Source organism: Gymnoscopelus braueri, assembly GCF_963280865.1.
Source record: "Gymnoscopelus braueri genome assembly, chromosome: 9".
Lineage (NCBI taxonomy): Eukaryota > Metazoa > Chordata > Actinopteri > Myctophiformes > Myctophidae > Gymnoscopelus > Gymnoscopelus braueri.
Window position 1 is genome coordinate 32,510,204 of NC_137610.1, and position 20,000 is coordinate 32,530,203.

A 20,000-nucleotide genomic window follows, 5' to 3' on the forward strand; every position below is an offset into this window, starting at 1 on the left:
CTGTGTTCCAATGGATTTAATGTCGTTATTTGGTCATAAGCTCCTGTTGATACCTTTCATTGGTTCAATATTTATACAACCCATAGACAGACCACTTTCACTTTCAAAATGTTTCAAAAATAGAGAAAACAGCCGATCTACAAGCTCACAACGTGTCGCGATGCAACGTGTTGTGAGCTTGTAGACAGCCCATATTCGCAACTTTTGTGCGACACCTTTGCATGACAAAGTAGGGAATTAATTAACAAACGAAATATGGAGAAACTTTGAAGCATATCTGTCGTCACCATAGGTTGTTACCCACCCTTAATTCTCCCTCTCTCCCACCCCCACCCTCCCTCCACACCCGCTGCTGCCTGCCGTCACTCACGATTGGTTCCCACGGCGATGAAGGCGGCGGCAGTGAAGAAGAAGATAAAGATCATATCACAGCGGAACAGGAACCAGCGCAGCGTGGCCAGGTAGTGGAACCAGGTGGCTGTGTGTGTGTTCAGAGCCTTGTGGAACAGAGTCTCAAAGTAGCTCTGACGACCAAACGCCCGGATGGTCCACAGACCTCTCACAGAGATGATCAGGTGGGAGAAGATGGGGCTCCGTGCTGGGCGAACGAGAGGAGAGAGAATGGAAATAAATTGTCAGCTTTATTGCGTTTTTGTCCTTTTGATGATGGTGGAGCCTATGTATGTATTGTACATATATATTGCATTGTCAATAAAGATGTCAAAGTCAGAGAGATAGACATGTTTTCATGTGATTACACAGGGATTAAGTTTGTGAACTGGGGGGGGGGGGGGGTGGGGAGGGATTTTTGTAAAAAAAAAAGAAAAAAAGTGTATATACACTAGAGGTTTGGGCCGCTACGCGACCCTCACACCTACGTACCTCGCATTATGTGGGGAACAAAAACATTGCGACGTCAACCGGAACCCACCACCTTTTTTCTAAACTGGATCACACGGCTGTGTTTTAGAATGAATACCAGGCTTTCCTCCGTGGTGGAAAGCCTGCTATACAAATGCACCATTTACCTGGTGACGCAAGGTTAAGACAACACACTCCAAATTTTGGAACTCCTTATATGGTTATGGCTGAGTCATGGTGACATGGACGTGACATCAGAGATCCACATTGGACCCACACCGTTGCCATGTGGATTCCAAGATTCACATGACTATGAAAACAAACACATTTTTCAATAAATCAAGCTTCAATTAGGCCTTCAATTCACATAATCCTGGACTCAACATACAGTAAGGAAACCATCACAACTGAAAACAACTGTAGCACACAGCTAGTTTTGAAGAAGTTCTCTCATAACATCAAAATATTTTTCCAAAGCAACTGCGTCTATGAACAAGCCTCCCTTGTTTTGAATCAAGTCATGTTTTCACTGCTGCTCATCTTCTGAACCCTCGTCAATCTGCCCAGGAAGTGTTGCAAATGTGAGGAAGGAAACAATAAAGTTGATGGTCTCTGAGCACTCCGCTAGCTTTGATAGCAAACCGGTTGCAGGCTGCATAACTGCTGTCATCGAGAAACTGGTGGAATCACATTTGCAGAAAGTGAGATCATCTTCCAATGACGCCAATGAAATATGTCAACAATGTCAATAAGAAGAAAATGTGCCGCTGGCAAACACTCTTTCCCCGGCGTGTTACGTGGTGTGACACACTTTTTGAAACATGTAGGATAGCGATGCCAGGATGAAGCTGAAGGAAATCCCAGATCGGATGTTCTCTCTGACCCGCCTGTGCTCCCTCTCTCTCTGGCTACGGAAAGACCTTGTTGCCATCAATTAAACACACATTCAGTGACGGTCAAAAGCACAGTTGAAACGTGCAAAGAAACGTTGCTGTATTCGTCAGCACTCTGAAGTGACCTCTTTTCTCAAACTGGAGGTTCCATCTGGACTGCTGTGTGGACAAATCAACCACATGAAACATAGTGTCCCTATCCTGGGGGGAACATTCGGTGAAAATAGCCAATCTACAAGCTCACAACGTGTCACAGGCTTGTAGATTGACTCTTTTAGAGATTCAGGTGTTTAGGGACCAAATATAGAAACCTTTATTCGAATACATGAAGAACTAGGTTTTCTATGCTTGCTACAAAAACGGGCGTCTTGCACAAACCTTAAACTACTTGCTGTACTCAGATACTATTCATAAAAAATATCACAACTACACTCATCACTCATAACTCCAATCAAATGTTTTGGTTCAAACCAATGTTACAGAATGCCTGCACATGCTCGTGGACTTGTCAGATTAAAGCCAAGATCTCATTTATAGAAGAAGGTCACTGTTCAGTACTACCTCTCTCAATATCCGGCTATGTTTCCCCTTAATGCTCTGTTTTCAGCACATGGCACTTACTCCAGGAAGTGGCCATCAGCAGGGATGTCCCCATGATCTCTGCTCCAAGCCTACACTGTTCTCATGAGCACTTCCTATTTTACTGATCTGAAGATACATTGATGTGCCATGATACTGTAACTCCACCCAAAAATGTTAGCGATTTCAAGGACCACAATGGAAATAAGTCGCACGACTTTCTTGTGTTTCTCCGATGAATATGATGTTTCTCCGATGAACATGATGTGACATGTGTTTTTCCTGTATAATAAAATCAAATCTAATCTAATCAAATCAAATCAAATCAGACTGATTATGATGCCACCCCTCTAGGCAAACATGGCCTTAGCTGATCTGTAGAATCAAATACCACCAGTGTTTATGTTGTATTCCTACGTGAAAACAAACATCACATCTCTGAATCTGATTTATGCTTAATTCATACATAATTGCGTGCCGGTGTTGCATGTCGAAAATAGCAGATCTACAAGCTCCCAAAGTGTCGCATTACGACGCACTGTGAGCTTGTAGATCTGCTATTTGTGGCCTGCGGCACTGGCACGAACACGACGACTCATAAATCAGGCTTTAGACTGGAGGGGAGTTGTGCTTTTGTTAGCTCTCTCTCTCTCTCTTCCTTAACTAGTCCAGTCCCACAGAGGCGACTCCTCCATCCTCTTCCGCCCTCTTCATCCTCTCCTCTGTGTGTTTTTGCCCATCAGCTTGACCTCTTGACTCCTGGCGCAGCGCCACATGCCAAGCTGACAGACTGGAGGGCTGTGGATATGCCCAACAGTCTGCCCCTCTTAATTCCTGAGTTCACACTTTATTGCTTCTATCTACAATGTTCTCGTGTTTACTTTTCCAGCATGAACAGAACGCAAGATAGCGCTTGTCATCATAATTCTGGTTTGTTTCTTTTTTTTGTCTCCAGCACACATTTTATCCCTAAATGGCCCACAGGCTTATTTACCTTCAGCTTCCAGCAGTTTGAGTTGTTGACCAGTTCGCAGAAAGTACTTTCTGAGGAAGATGAAGATGGCAGCCAATGGGATGGCTGCAATGAAGATGTACGGCCGCATAATGGACACAGTGAAGATGGCTCCCAAAACGATCAGCGACAACTGGAGATGTGGCCAACAGCACAAGACAAAGAAACAGTGAGTGTCAGAGAAAACAGCACTAAGCGTTTAATTTAATTTGTCTAGAGTGGCAGATGGGTAGGGTTCACTGAAAAGCGAAGAGAAACAACAAGTTGTTTACCTCCTTGTGACTTCCAGTGTCTACACACTGGAAGTGTTTCTTGTATTTTCCTGTATGACCAGATATGGTCCAGTGATAATGATGTTTAAGACATTTCAAAAAGGTCTATGTGCTTTGTACTCTTTAGTGTTACAGATATGGACACTAGTTCAAGTCCTCTCCTTAACTTAAACGTCATGCGGTCTTAGGACCTAGCACGGCTGCCGCCCAGGACTACTGTAGCTAGTGCTACCATGTCAACCAAGACATGAAAACAAGTAGATGTAAAACTGTAGAAATTCCAACAGCCCTGAAGATTAATGTGGAAAGGCAAGTTAAAATAGCTAATCCACAAATATCAGCACATATTTTGACATTGAGGAAGACTAGCAATCTATTAAGCATATTGTGACTGGATCATAGTCTGTATGATCCGTAATATTGATTGCTAGAATAGTGATTGCATTGAATATGTATGTTATGTTTGTTCCACATGTTAGTTTCACTCATCTACAAGGTATTCCTGGAATAAATGTGCTCTTCATCGGTACAAAATGTATCCCACCTGTATGAAGTCAAACAGCACCAAAGGCAGCATGTCATCGATGGTGGCCATGTCCTTGGTGAATCTATTCATGATCCGTCCTGTAGGAGGAGCGCAAAGTGTAGTTATGCTTCATTTATACTTCAGTGTAAAGTATAATAGCAGATCTAGAAGCTCATAACATGTTGTGGCTTCTAGATCGGCTATCAGTTGCACGCAAATAAGTATAAATCAGGCTTGACTGAATTGTTATGGCAGTTGGTAGGACTGACTTAACCTTCTAAAGAATACAAAATCACTGGATGAAAGCAGTGTGTCTTGCAATTCAATCAGTAAGACAAACTTTAGAGCATTGAAAAGACCCTTTTATATGGCAGCCATATTGACATGAAACTGAACAAACACAGGTGTTACCAATTATCCTAATTAAGGTTCTGTTCCATTTAGTGTAGCAGAGCCTTTCCAGTAAGCCAGAATTTACAATAGCAGCACCTGACTCTGTTTGACCTTAATTGAACACAACCATAACTACTGTAGAAAGGGGACGTCCCGCCTTCCACAGAGTCTTGGCTTCCGTGTGCATCTCAGACTTCATGTGGCCAGTCTATGTCGTCAGCCATCTATGACATATGACTCCATATTTGGGCGATCAGAACCTCATTTGCATCCATTATCAAATTAAAGTGAAATATTACCAAACAATATAAAATATATGAGAAAATAAATACAAGGGAGTACTTCCTTGTACATAATTTGGCGTTAATCGGTCCAGTGGTTTACGACATTATCCACAGTGACACAGATACAAACACAGAGACAGAACCTCTTCTAGATGACTATGCCTCCTTCAGAGCCACATCGTAAAATGTGCACGCACGCGCACGCACACACACACACACACACACACACACACACACACACACACACACACACACACACACACACACACACACACACACACACACACACACACACACACACACACGCACAGAGTCACCCGTCACCCACCAGTCTTCATGGTGTTAAGTACAGCCATGGGGGCTCGCAGCACGGCGCTCAGCATCTGTTCATGAAGCCTCTTGGAGACCGTCAGCAGAGTGTGCACCAGCGGAAGCCCCCTGACTACGCCCAGGGCCAGCACACTCTCTGAGGTGGCCACGTAGATGTAGATGATGTAGTAGGCACTGGTTGGCGTGACGATGACGGCCAGGTGGACAGCAGGGGACGAGGCGTTCGGATGCTGCTCGTCGTTGTAGTTAGGAGCTGAAGGGTTGGCCTCCTCCCTGTAGATCTTACTAGGGGAAGAGATGGAAGGGTTCACGTATATTTTCATATATGATTTTACGACCTTCCTGGAAGCTATGGATTTCCATCCAATTCAGTAGTGTATCAAAATCAACAAGATATTTCAAACTTCAAACTTCAAGCTTGAGATCGGTAATTCCAACACTGAACTTTATGCCTGCTTCACTTTTCAAAGCTTTGTAATCTTTGCACTTTAGTGCAGTTGAAAGCACGTCTTTTGTCTTTTGAAAAAGATTGTTTTAAAAACAAAATGATAGAAATATCACCTGGAGCAGATTCTTTAAAAAAAAAGTAAAACATACAAATAAACAACTTTGCTTTGGCAGCAATGTAAATTCAACGGGCTAAACATGCAAAAACACTGATATTTTTCAAATCCCCCCTTACTGTATAGGTAGATAGTAGGTACATTTTAACACTTACTCTGTGATGAGGAAAATGCCAATGACTGAACCAGCAACCTGAACGTGAAATGGAAAAAGGAGAAACATTTAACCTTCATTCAAGTGGACAGTACACTTGGAGTCACGTGATGCAGCAGAGCTAGGCAGACGCAGGGTTTAGGAGCGCCAACATTTTTATTTAAATTTTTATTAAAGAGTGCTACTTTTCTGAAGACATTGTTATGCTAACAAGATCCATTTCAACCAGAATAAGACAGAATAACGACGATATGGAGGACCAAACTTCGACACCATTAGCAAACAGCTTGTTGCTAATATTGTTGAGACTTCACGTGTACCAGCTGATGAGACTGGAGCTGATTCACACATACTTCAGGAGATTAGACGGGGTAACAAGGCCCTATCTAACAAATTGGACTCTAAAACTGACACAATTAATTGTTCCATTTCTGGACTGAAGGGTTTAATTGATGGTGTGAGTGCACGCATTACAGAGGCTGAAGAACGCATCAGCACAGCCGAGGACCAGCTTGGAGTGGTGGACGCGGATGTTCTCAAGCTGCGTGGAGAAAATGACTTTTTACTTGAGAAAATTGATGAGCTCGAGAATTACAGCCGACGTCAAATCGGAATCCGAATTACTGGTCTGAAATAGGGCAGTGAAGGAACCGACCCTGGGCGTTTCTTTACTGAATTGATTCCATCCATTTTTGGTAAGGAACACTTTACCGAACCATTGATATTTGAACGCATACAACGGACGGGAGGTCCGCGACCGGCTTCGAGATTAAACCAGCGCCCGAGAGCGGTGCTCATTCGCTTGCTCAAGTGCCAAGACAGAGACTAGATTCTACGCCTCGCCACGAAGCTGTCGATGGAGAAAGGTCCCATTTCTTTCAAAGGGTCGTCGTTTTTTCCAGATGTGACTGCCAGGCTCCTGAAACGCAAAAAGGAGTTTGGCCAAGTGAAACAGGAGTTCAAAAAGAGAAACCTCCGTTATTTTTTCCAACATCCTACTACGCTCCGGGTTGATATGCCTGATGGAAAGAAGAGGTTCTTCAAAACGCCGAAGGAGGTCGCTGCTTGTCTCGAGGGTCTCCCAGGAGGGGATCCCCCAGGATATGGTTCCCCAGGGAGGGGCTCCCCAGGAGGGGGTCCCCCAGTGGGGGGTCTCCCAGAGGAGGGACTCTCGGGAGGAATCAGCGACTGATCATCACAACCATTTTTACACCATGTTCTAATCCAATAAGCAATTATGGTACTATTTTAGATTTATTTTCTGGTTTGTTTTCATTTCTATTGGAATATGTAGTCTTACAACTGGACGTCAAAGAAGGCTCAATAATATTTGATGGTCACAACTAACATCTGAGAATGCACAACTATTTACTTTAAGTGTTTCATTTAACTTTTATCCTTCTTATTATAAAAAATAAAATAAAAAATGTATATGTATCTCAGTTTTGGGTTGGAATTATTATATATGTATGTATGTATTTTTTCTTCTTATTTTTTTTTCAATCATCACTATTTTTGTATATTAGTGTTATTTTGGGTTAATTCTGTTGTGTCCCAAATATACACTCATTGATGGTTGCAATTTTTTTAGAGTATCTATAGCTATGCTATAGTGTTATTTTATTTTTAGAGGGTGTATTTTCGGTTACATTTTATTGTGACCGTATTCTTAGTTAGCCAAATAGACACTCATATGGTGCTTATTTTGTTTTTAGAGAATGAGAATAAATTCTTTTTTTTTTTTAAAGAGGACAGTACACTTATCGAATACACTTAAATGCTTATGAAATTACCTCAATGGCGAAGATGAACAGAATAAATATCAGGACATAAACAAGGGTCCTGTTGGTGGTGATGTAGCGCAGGTAAGTGTTCCATGAGGTAGTTTCAAAGATGTTCTCCCGGTCATCTGCAAACGCTTCCTGTAGAGAAGCAGACAGATCAGACGCACAGATCAGATCAACAGTTACGTAGAAACATGACTCAAGTAATGGGAACTGAAATAAATAACTGAAATAAATTACCTGGAATATATTTGACTGTCTAAAAGTTTGAAATATTCACATACAGAATATGGTTTGAATTACAAGTGAAATATCAATTGGTTGGTTGGTGTGTGTGTGTGTGTGTGTGTGTGTGTGTGTGTGTGTGTGTGTGTGTGTGTGTGTGTGTGTGTGTGTGTGTGTGTGTGTGTGTGTGTGTGTGTGTGTGTGTGTGTGTGTGTGTGTGTGTGTGTGTGTGTGTGTGTGAGTGAGTGTGTGTAACTAAACTTAACATCCAAGAGATGACAAAAATGCGTTCAATTCAATAAATCACTAAATACACAAAGTTAAAAAGCATAACCAGATTGGGCATTTCCTTACCCAACACAGATTATACAAACTGCCAATAAGATGTTTCTTCCATTAAAGTAGGAAGTCATGCCTCTGAATTCTGATCCAGAGGCATGGATGAAGGTTATTGGGAAAACCTGCTTCCTATCTCATTGCAATTTCCTACTGTACCTCCATGTCCTCCTCGTCAATGTCCTCACTGATGTCATAGACGCTGTCTTTAGACAGGCGGCGGGAGTAAATGTCCAGTTCAGAGGCCAGCTCACACTGCGGCGTGATGGACAGCTTCTTCCTGAAGGACGATTGCACGAGTTCCCTGCGGCCCTGTCCCTGGGAGGTAGTCATGAACGCCAGGACGGACTGCCGCCGCTGCCCCGTCAGCTGCTGCAGGCCGTGGTGGTACAGGTTGCTCCTGGGGAGAACCTCCTCTACCTGGTCATCTTCAGGAACCACAGAGAACTTCCTTTCAGAGAGTTCCTTAACGCCGTCCTCTATTGTGGTGGATTGTGGGCCGTTGCCAGACTGCTGGGAGTTCCCCATGAAGGAGAACTTGCGAGCGGCTGCAAGTGGGTTGAGGATGAGGGACGGCTTGCGCTTTTCTGGGTAACCGTCGCTTCCGGGGAGCCCCTGGGGTCCGGAGATGATTATCGGGGGTGGAGGCTGACGGAACGACTGCCGCATGGATTCTGGACCTCGGAAGCCGGCAGATTCATCGACCGAGACCCTGCGGAGGGTTTCGGTAAGGATGGTGCTGCGTCCATCTGCGTTGAAGTTGTCGTATGCCTCGATGCCTAGGAGCAGGGTGGTGAAGTCAGGACGCTGGGACTGAAGCTCTGAGAATGTGCCGTAGAAGTAACAGACGCCGTTGTGAAGCAGCAGGATTTTGTCAGCCCGTTTGAGGTGGTCCAACTTGCTGGTGACCACGACGCGCGACTTGGAAGCCATCAGTTTACATAAGCACCTGCAGCAGCATGAACATATCAGATATCAGATTTTTTTTTCTTTTTCGGAATGGCATGATTGAAATAATATCAAGATAAAGGGCTTTCTTGCCAACTATCACATTAGATTACATATACAGTAATATAGTATATATAGCTTAAAGTCTATAGTGTTTCTATCTTAATTTGTATTGGAAGAGCTGTCGTCATATTGTATTATTGTCTGTCACAAAGGCATTCCTTTTTATTTAGAGTCCTATACAAAGTCAATCACCATTCTGATTCATGAATCGATTATTCATATATGATTCATTTGTATTGCATTAATTTAAATATATATATATAGTTGGACTTTTTTGCAGCATTGTCTATGTAGAAATACATAACTTAGTGATAAGGCATGTTTATTGTCTAACAATAAGGTGTATTTAAGTAGCCATGACAAACCACACACAAACCAGAAGCAACACCAATAACCTTGACCTTGCCTACAGTGGACCCCCCCCCCACACACACACACACACGCGCACGCGCACACACACACACGCACGCGCACACGCGCACACACACACACACACACACACACACACACACACGCGCGCGCGTGCGCGCACACGCACACACACACGCACACACACACACGCACACACACACACACACACCCCCACACACACACACACACACACACACACACACACACACACACACACACACACACACACACACACACACACACACACACACACACACACACACACACACACACACACACACACACACACACACACACCCCACTCCCTCAAAACATGAAAGACTCTCTGTTGGGATATACACACTTCTCAAAGATCTCTTTCTCTGTCACAATATCCAGGTGGGTGAAAGGAGAGTCCAGGAGATAGAGGTCTGCATCCTTGTACACAGCCCTGTGTGAGAGAGAAAAACACACACACACACACACACACACACACACACACACACACACACACACACACACACACACACACACACACACACACACACACACACACACACACACACACACACACACACACACACGCACACACACACACACACACACACACACACGTGGAGGGACATCAAAGGAATGTGACACCTGATTTATACTTAGATGCGAGACACAATGTGCAACCAAGTATAAATCAGGCTTGACTTGAGAGTGTAGGTGAGAGGAAAAAAGCCATATATCAAATAGGAGGTAAAAGAGGAAGGCAAGCCATGGTAGAAATTCTGAATGACGACAGCAGTGCTTAGCAGGCAAACTCAAAGAGAGGCTCCAAATTGATGCCAGCACACTAAACCAATAAATAATGTATGGGAATATGAGAGAGTCTAAGTGTTATAATACACACAGAGATTTAATGGAGCAATAAAGTTATATTGAGGCTGTAACAAAGCACCTTCAGCGATACAAATAATTAGACCATAAAACAGAACAGATGTCACAGTACAACTAAGTCAGATAAGAGACATTGCTGGTGAGTGGTCTTATTTATAAGGTTATGGTTACATAGATATGGAATTCTGTATGCTGTAGTAGCAGTTGTTTCTCAATGGGATACATTGTTTGCATTGCAATACAGGAACTGACGTGATATTCTTATTTTTTAAAGCAGTTATTACAATGTTAGAATATCTATCAGTTCAGAAAGATGCTGCTGAATGAAACAAAGTCAAAGTTGGTTCTACATATTATGATTAGACAGGCTGTTTAAGAGATAGGGCATTTTTTTATAAGAAAGAATTGAATCCATTACTTGCTTTATTTGGACTTTTGCAAATACACCCGGTGGATGACTAAAATAATTATGTCAGGTAAGATAACTGAGGTCACACACTCACTGTGCAGTGTGTAATGCAATATTCTCATCTAAATGGCTGAAAACTCTTATTTAGCTCTAAACAATGATCCATTTTTCTCCCCAGTGACATAATACAACCTCAACTGTCTATACTTGGATCATCACACTGCCACACTTAATGGGGGACTGGATATAGTCTATATCTCTGTGGCTTTCTGAAAAGTCCAAGTGGGACAAATGACTCAGAGCCGATAATGCCTCTAAAAGTACATTTCCAGTTCTGGGAGATGAGGTAGATTCAGTGTTGCCCTTCTGACAGGTGCAGGAGTGAGCAAACCATGCTGAAAGATAACCAGGTGTGATATGATATGATATGACATACCTGGCCAGGCCAATGCGTGCCCTTTGACCTCCGCTGAGGGTCACCCCGCCTTCCACAAGGGATGTTTTGTCCTTCTCCGGCAGAAGGTCCAAATCCTAGGAGGAAAACATCCACTTGCTGGGTTAAATACATCCATACAGTAACCATGTATAGTAGCAGAGTGGATAGTTGCTGCCTGATACTGAATGGCATTCTTTTCCAGGAAAGGGTAACTTTTGTCTGATGACAGTACTCAGTTATGATTAATTCAGCAACGATGTCATACAGTACACATAATGAATCCTCCTGAATGAAAATCCTCAGTGTTCATTTAATGTGTAAAAGCCTAATGGTTACCACACAAAATTATCCAAGATTCTGCTCTATCAGTGTACTAACCCAATGTAAGTATGTAACACATTACTGGGTCACAAGGAGCAGTGTGGCATTGTCACATGTTCTGGTCACAATGTTTTGAAACAAAATGTGAAACCAGATAAAAGTTTTAGATTGTTGTACAACATGTGAGCAAAATTCACAGCCACGCTTAGATCTTTGCAACAGGACACAACAATCCTGTGTCACTGAAAGAGCAGAATAAAATAAAATAAAAATAAAACAGCTTGACTTACGTCTGCTTGCAAAGTGCACTGGGTGCTTGCAAAGTGCACTGGGTGCTTGCAAAGTGCCAAGTCATTTAGTTCAAATGAAAAAAGGAATGGAAAGCCTGCCAAAAGCACAACACACCCACAGCACGCAGAGAAAATGGACCAGAGAGAGAAGTGGGAGTGGGAAAGGGTGACAGAACATGGAACATAGACAATCTGACAGATGAACATTTAGTCATGTACAATTCACACTGAAAATGGACACCCCACATGGATGAAGTGACAGAGTACAGGTCTATCATCCTTAAAGCATCCTACCTTTTTTCATGGCCACTTCCGTCATCCTTAAAGGAGGGCGTAGGGAATTAAGTTAACAGTTTGTTTAACAGCTTGTAAAAGACGACAGAATGGAATACAAGGCATGTTGTGTCTCCCCCTGAACAAAGCATCTGCTGAGCTGGAGGCTAAAAGCTACATGCTAACGTTAGGTGAGCGGGGGACTCACGGCAAACCGCTAATGCATGGTTTTACAGGGAGAAGACCACCCATGGGAGTCTGTCTGGAGCTCAGGGGGGGCTACTATAGAGGAGGACTACTTAGACAACCCTAGTAAATGTCATCGTTGTGTCTGGACAACTAAGCAACAGTTGTCACTCTGTTAGATGGATAGCGTAATAATAGAATGTTCACACACAGGTTGAAGCCACTTTGGCAGGCATAATGGTATGCCCTACACACATTGAAACTAGAAGTGCAGCATATGGCTATTGGCTAAGAGACCATATGTAATTAAAATCAAAATTAAAATGTACATGTTGACAGCAGCATTAGAAGAAAGTGTTATTTATATATATAACTGTATTATGACAATATTTAGGATTGTTATCTGTTAATAGCGGCAGGTATTGCCGTTTAACAGATCCACAAAAAGAAAATCCACAAATTTTGATAACAGGGCTAAAGATAAAGTGTACAGAGCTTGTTTAATGTTAAAGAGTTTATTATATATCAGTGGTTAATTAGACCACAGCTTTTGGGTGATTTTCCTGGATGCTGTTGCCTTTTTTTCCTCCTTGTCAGAGTTTTAGTGTCACATCACAGGTTTACAGGTGTGAACAAGTGGTGTAAAGAAGCGTGTGAAATTTGCATCAGCATTAGCAAAGATGATACTCTTTGTCAATGTTCTGTATGCATACAGTATACATCAACACACGTCGCATTTACTTACAGTACAACAAACATTTGCATACAGTAAAGACAAAATTATATCGGCGATTTCTATCAGTTGTTATGGTAACTGACGACGCCTCATGCCTGCATTCAGTGCCTCAGTCAGATGACAGTAAGGAGCAGGTTTCTTACATGGAGCTGTCAATATTGCATGCCGACATTGTTTGCTATGACAACATGCTGTGTTTTTGTCAAAACTGTGGAGGCACTCTCAGTAAGAGGGCAAGAGAGAGAGAGAGACTATATGCATGATAATCGTACAACCATTTGGCAAAATACTAAATACCACAATGTAGATTCTCATAAATACCATACAGTACATATGCAATTGTTCATATATTTCAACATTCACGGAATTTGGAGTATATGTTCGCATTTGTGGGTACATGTATGGTAGCATGAAATACATTAGCTTCAAAGAACATACCGTTTTAACATAATCATTAACATGATCATGTTAACATGATATTTAGGGATCTAAGCAGCGAAGCTGCAGGAACTCTATTGTTTTCCTTCTCATTATTTTTCCTCAGCTGCATGAATACTTTTAGCAGTGTTCGTGCAGCCAACTGTAAGACCTAGAAATACCTAAATTGGCAGGAGGGTTTTCACTACTTTTGTGCATCACTGTCATATGACTAAGGCATATAAAATAGGCCATTAATTTATGACAAACATAAAACAATTAAACATAGTGATACAAGGTTTATGCCTAGGAGTAGATGTAATATATTTTTGCTCTCTGGCGGAAACCTTGTAACTTTGTAACTTTGAAACCGTTACATTTCAGGAAATAGAAAAAATAACCTGTGTTCCAATGGATCCAATGTAGATATTACATAGTCACAAGCGCTTGGTTTTCATTGGTTAAATATTTATAAAGCCTACAGATAGGCTATTTTCGCTACTTTTGCGCAACACTCTTAGTAGTAGGGCATTCATTTATGAAAAACAAAAAAAGTTCAACTACAGAGATATAAGGTTTCTGCCCGACAGCGATGAACACAAGCCTCAGTCCACTGGCCCAGCCTTGGCCTAAGCCTACAAATCTGGTGATTTGCTTACAGAGAAATGACCCTTGTCTCTATTCTATGGCTGTCACTTTCTAACCAGCAAGCTGATATTCTGAGCTGGTGACATAATGTGGCGTCTCCATGACAACGCGGGGAGAGCCAGCATTCTAGTATTCCAGTAACAACCCCCCCAACCGCCCCACGCTGAAAGCGTAGCCTGAATTACTCCAGAGACAGAGAGGCATCACTCAACGATGCCTCAGGATGTGAGAAATGGTGTGTGTGTGTGTGTGTGTGTGTGTGTGTGTGTGTGTGTGTGTGTGTGTGTGTGTGCGTGTGTGTGAGAGGGACAGTGGGAGGGAGGGAGGAGGGAACTCCTACTGTAATTTTGTATTCCACCAGGAATTAAACTGCATTCAACAGGTGTCTCAGGTGTAATCCTACAATGAAAACTACAAGGAAAACCAGCATTATTCCTGAGGACCAGAGGTAAAAAAAAAATGCGACTTCTCTGGAGTGCCCGTGCAACACATGAATGAACGTGAGTCAGCATTAAACCAGGCTGAAATACTCTCTCATACCTCTTCCAGCTGACAGGCCTTGATAACAGAGGCGTAGCGGTACTCGTCGTAGGTCAGGCCAAACAGGATGTTGTCGCGGATGGTCCCTGGCATGATCCAGGAAGTCTGTGGTGAGTAGGAGATACGTCCACTGTGTCTGATTTTGCCCTCCGAGGGCATCAGCTCACCCAGAATCATCATCAGCAGGGAACTCTAGGAACAAGGAAACAGTAAAATTGGCATAATGTCACAACACCTTTCAATGCTACTACTACATGTGTCTCCAGTTTGTTCACCCAGCTGTGGTGAAGAATCTTGACAAGGAACTTGCAATACCTGAGAAGTGTGAAATTATAACTACCCAAACTTTTATCTCTGAAAGACCAATAGCTAGTCCTCCAACAGTTCTCCAGGATGACATCCAAAATGTATCCTAATATTTACTTCACTGCAACATCCACTAGCACCAGAACTCGCACCAAAAACAAACAACAACAAAGGATGTGGAACCAAAAAAAGGATTAAGCCTAATGTATACTCCGCCGCCCACCCTAGAGCCTGAGCTTTCTTCCAGTTAAGGGGGAGTATTTCCTTTACTTGTAAAAGACCTGAAGGGTCGAAACATTGTATACTACCTGTTTGTTATAAATAAATAACCTTTGGAGCATAAAAAAGTGAGTTGCGAGCCCTGCTTTGTTCTTGGAGTATTTCCTTGCCACCATCGATAAATGCTTGCTCAGGGTGAGAGGGACAACAACAGGTCTCTGCTCTATTATGTGTAATGTCTTGAGACAGCTTGTGATTTGGCTCTCTAACAAAATTTAATTGAAATTTAAATAATGGCCAGTTTGCGCTCATGCCACTCCCAGTTTGCAGACGTACCTTCCCTGAGCCGGTAGATCCAGTCACAGCTAACATTTTGCCCTTCTCCAGGTACAGGCTGATGTTATTGAGGACAGGCGTGACATAGAGGTTGGTGAAGAACAAACCAGCATCTCCGTTAGCGTGGCCGTTAGCCTTGTTCTCCTGCTTGATCTTCTCAAAAAGCTCTCCTATGCCCTGGAATGGAGACATTGAACAAAGTCTGTAATGTACGTAATAGATTAAGAAATAAGACTAGACTATAATTGACTATAGGCCTACTATGTTATACAAGACTATACTAGACAACACCAGACTATATTAGACTATACGTGTATACTAAGCTAGCCTAGACTAATATACTATTGTGCTAGACACCGCATTACATTGTACGATGTATGCATCACAGGTGTGTGTTTACGAGTTTGGTTGTCTGTGTGGCGAGCAGACATTTAATGCTGGCTTTACACATTATGGTCAACTATAGAACATTCAATGGTGGTGTTCGTCATGTTTTGTAGACAGACAGTGAGACCAAGGCAAACCATTCTCTACTCGGTGCGAGAGAGGGAAAAACAAGATTCTCAAAGACCTTTACAACGGCATTATTCATCTGTCAACACCTCCATGGAGATCAATAGATGACAATTCTCACTGTTACAATAAAAAGGGGGAAACCTCGGATGAGTTGGCAATTTAATCACTAACCTCAGTGACTTTTCATGGGTCACCGTCCCTCTAACTCTAGAGGGGCTTCTGCAATTTATAAAGACGTTTCTGTGATTTGTATAGGCTCCCTGCCCAATTCACATTCAAATGAGCTGACGCACGTGCTGTCAACAGTAAAGAAAGACAACACCCCTCCCATTCTTCCCCTAATAGAACATTCCTGGAAGCAGAGAAGACTAGGAGAGAATCCTGGAATTAAATGATGCACAAAATTCCCCAGAAACTGACCACATCTTCCTGGCTAGTGTATGTTTGTGAATGAATTCTATAGTTGATGCAAATAGCTTATGCAAATTAAAGGACAAAGATTTTCTCACGATATCAGATGGTCATAAATCACACGTACTTGACTGTGTTTACAGCCCTCTGCTTATAGATAAGACAAGATAATTCACTCCATATAATGGTGATGAATTGACACTGGTAGAGAGGCTGAGATTCAGTGGTCCTGGGCTGTTTACCCATTTCAACGTGTTAAACCTTGTTTATGTAGCCTATGTAAAAAGAAAATATGGGCTGTCATAATCAGTCTTACAACTGGGCTGTTCAGGGCCTGGGTCAAATAGTAGCCATGGCATTTGTTGTACCCTACTTGGAGTCATCAAGACAATGTAGATATCTTAAGATAATTTCTAAATAAGTACATTAAGTTGACTTTTAAACAGTTTGCTGAGGTTGACCAAATTATCTAGCATTCACTGTAACTGTCCACTGTGCTAAACACCACCCCTCAGCTATTGTGGGCTGGGGTGAATACTGGGCACACATGCGTGCACGTACAGTACACACACACACACACACACACACACACACACACACACACACACACACACACACACACACACACACACACACACACACACACACACACACACACACACACACACACACACACACAGTACACAAACCTCATCCCAGGAGGCGGACACATTAACCAGCTCCAGTTCTGTTGTAGTGAGGTTGTATTCCAGTGTCTTATACTCCTCCTTCATGAGGAATTCCTATAGAACAAACAAACACATCAGGCAGGGATGTAAACACAGGGATGACTGATTAGAAAAACAATATTGGGGATGTGTATTGCATAATATGCAATATGCATATTATGTAGATTTGGAGTCTGATGTCCCTTGTTGATCACTCTGCTTAATTAGCCCATGTTTGTGTTTACAATGCTGTGTGTGTGTGTGTGTGTGCGTGCGTGCGTGCGTGCGTGCGTGCGTGCGTGCGTGCGTGCGTGCGTGCGTGCGTGCGTGCGTGCGTGCGTGCGTGCGTGCGTGCGTGCGTGCGTGTGTGTGTGTGTGTGTGTGTGTGTGTGTTAGGCTAGCTTTTACACTAACATTCAGACTGCTCGAAACACCCATTCTGAGGGACCCCGTTCAACTTAATTTAGTTATGTTCACATCAAAGCTATGATCGATTATTATGCAGTCAGTGCATTTCTGTAATATGCATATGCATGATAGATAAGCGTGGCATACTGTAAACACATACTGTACACACAAACAAACAGTGCTGTTGTGTGTCTGACAGTATGTTCAATAGATACACCCAGAAGACTGATAAGACTACTGGATGATCCACAGATAGCCTCTGATGTGCAATGTGAGTGTGACACACACACACACACACACCCACCCACCCACCCACCCACCCCCACACACACACACACACACACACACACACACACACACACACACACACACACACACACACACACACACACACACACACACACACACACACACACACACACACACACACACACACACACACACACACACACACACACTGGAGTCCTTGGCATGTGCATTTACCAGAATCCCTTTAATCGGTAAAGGAAGATAAATGTACAGTCATTTGTCTTGGTGTCTCTTTGCAGGGACATGCTAGGTGAAAAGTCAACATGTACATACACACGTGTTTAAGTACTTTGTGAACGTGTTTTTGTACTGTATGTATGTTGATGTGTGCGTGTGGTTACGCGTGTGTGTGTGTGTGTGTGTGTGTGTGTGTGTGTGTGTGTGTGTGTGTGTGTGTGTGTGTGTGTGTACACACCTGTACTTATGCACCCTAAATGTACGTGTTTGCCATTTTCTACCCATCTTTAGGCTGTATTCCAAAAACATGTGAGGTTACACAACCCCGGTGGCCAGTGACATAACCTGATGACTGAACCAGACAGTGACTAACATGTCTTTAGCCCCACTCTCTACTTCTTCTCTGACATAACTCTGTACATGCCATAGCTGTATGTATTTCTCAACAGGCCTGAAAATTAAGGCCTGGCCCTAGCTGGACCCGAACAATTACCATACTTTTAGGCCCGAAAACCTGAAAAAAAAGTGTCATTACATGCTTAATGTCCTCAAAGTCACGCATCCAACAAGCTTTGAACTGAGCAGATTGGACCTTCCGTTCCAGAGATAATGGCCAAAACATCTTGAAAACGTCCACTTTCGCCGATTTTCTATTGAGGTTTGGCCATTGTCGCCCATTTTTCTTTATTAACAGTTAGGAAGGTCGGACGGCGACAAACTAGATACCTGAGTAAAATTCACTTTGAGCTGCATCCAACACATCTACTGCCATTTCCGTTGGCCTTACCCGTAGGCCGCTAGGGGCAGTTGAAATTTATTTTTTGGGGGTAATAGATTTTTCTTCACGGAACCCGAGGCTCGGCCCGGCCCGACTAATTAACATAGATTTTGGGCCCGGTCCGGCCCGAAAACGTCGGGTCGGGTAGGGTCAGGTTCTGGCAGATTTTTTTAACTCCAGTATGTATACATAACTATTGGTAAATTTCTCATCAATAAGGCATCACGTCCAGTGAAGTTCCTACATGCTGGGAGTTGTTTTCGTGGAATTCATTCGCCCCCAAAACATATAGTTTCTAACTGGTGTTTGTGTCACGAGAACATCCACCAGGGTTTCCAAAATCTTCATTGAACGTAAAATATAAATATCGCCGCCACCGTGGCCAGTTTTGAAAAATGTTATTACATTTTTATTATAAAATAGTATTAATAATTATTGTTAATATAATTAATTATTATTATTATTTGGATTTTAATTATCACAACATAATACATAGTTTACAAGCATTAAAATCATATAAATAAATTAAATGATGAGCATAAATTGAGCACACATTTTCTGAGTTTCTCTCCTGAGTACGGGTCTTCTCGGATACACTTGGGAATTACAAAAATTATAAACAGACCCGGGGATCCGAGGTAAACCGATCCGATTCCAGACCCATGTGACAATAATAAGACAGGGACCCGAACTTGTAGGGCTGTGGATATTAGTAAGCACTGAGCATACATGTAGTGACTGTCAATGGAGAGAGCGTTGGAGCAAAGTGGTGGAACAACTTAGTGACACATTGCGGGCAGGTTGGCTTCCTTGGCATCATGAAGTAAACATGACAGTAACAAAACAGAACACTACGTATTAAAAGCAGATCACTTGTCCGTCCTCCTGACTACTTTCTGTTCTTTTTGGCAAGCGACAGTTGATTTGCTTTAGGAAACTATAAACACAGGAACAGTGCATTGCATCTGTGATGTATTGGAAAGCAGTGCTGCGCTACCATAACGCGGTGTAATGATCAGTTGGGTCACTTGGGTGGTTCACTGCAAACGCACACACTGTAATCTGTGTATTACACTATG

At 42.6% G+C, this 20,000-nt stretch overlaps 1 protein-coding gene across 1 annotated transcript in view; it reads right to left on the minus strand.

Moving 5' to 3' along the window:
* cftr (CF transmembrane conductance regulator) overlaps positions 1-20,000 on the minus strand; it is a 47,429-nt gene that overhangs the window by 11,290 nt on the left and 16,139 nt on the right. Inside the window, exons 9-20 of the mRNA XM_080436965.1 lie at positions 17,232-17,324; positions 15,616-15,792; positions 14,755-14,946; positions 11,344-11,438; positions 9,978-10,064; positions 8,372-9,161; positions 7,661-7,789; positions 5,869-5,906; positions 5,149-5,435; positions 4,162-4,241; positions 3,328-3,478; positions 371-598 (exon numbers count right to left, since the gene is read on the minus strand). Of these exons, the coding sequence (XP_080293091.1) occupies positions 371-598; positions 3,328-3,478; positions 4,162-4,241; positions 5,149-5,435; positions 5,869-5,906; positions 7,661-7,789; positions 8,372-9,161; positions 9,978-10,064; positions 11,344-11,438; positions 14,755-14,946; positions 15,616-15,792; positions 17,232-17,324 (2,347 nt within the window). The remainder of the gene's footprint in view (positions 1-370; positions 599-3,327; positions 3,479-4,161; positions 4,242-5,148; positions 5,436-5,868; positions 5,907-7,660; positions 7,790-8,371; positions 9,162-9,977; positions 10,065-11,343; positions 11,439-14,754; positions 14,947-15,615; positions 15,793-17,231; positions 17,325-20,000) is intronic.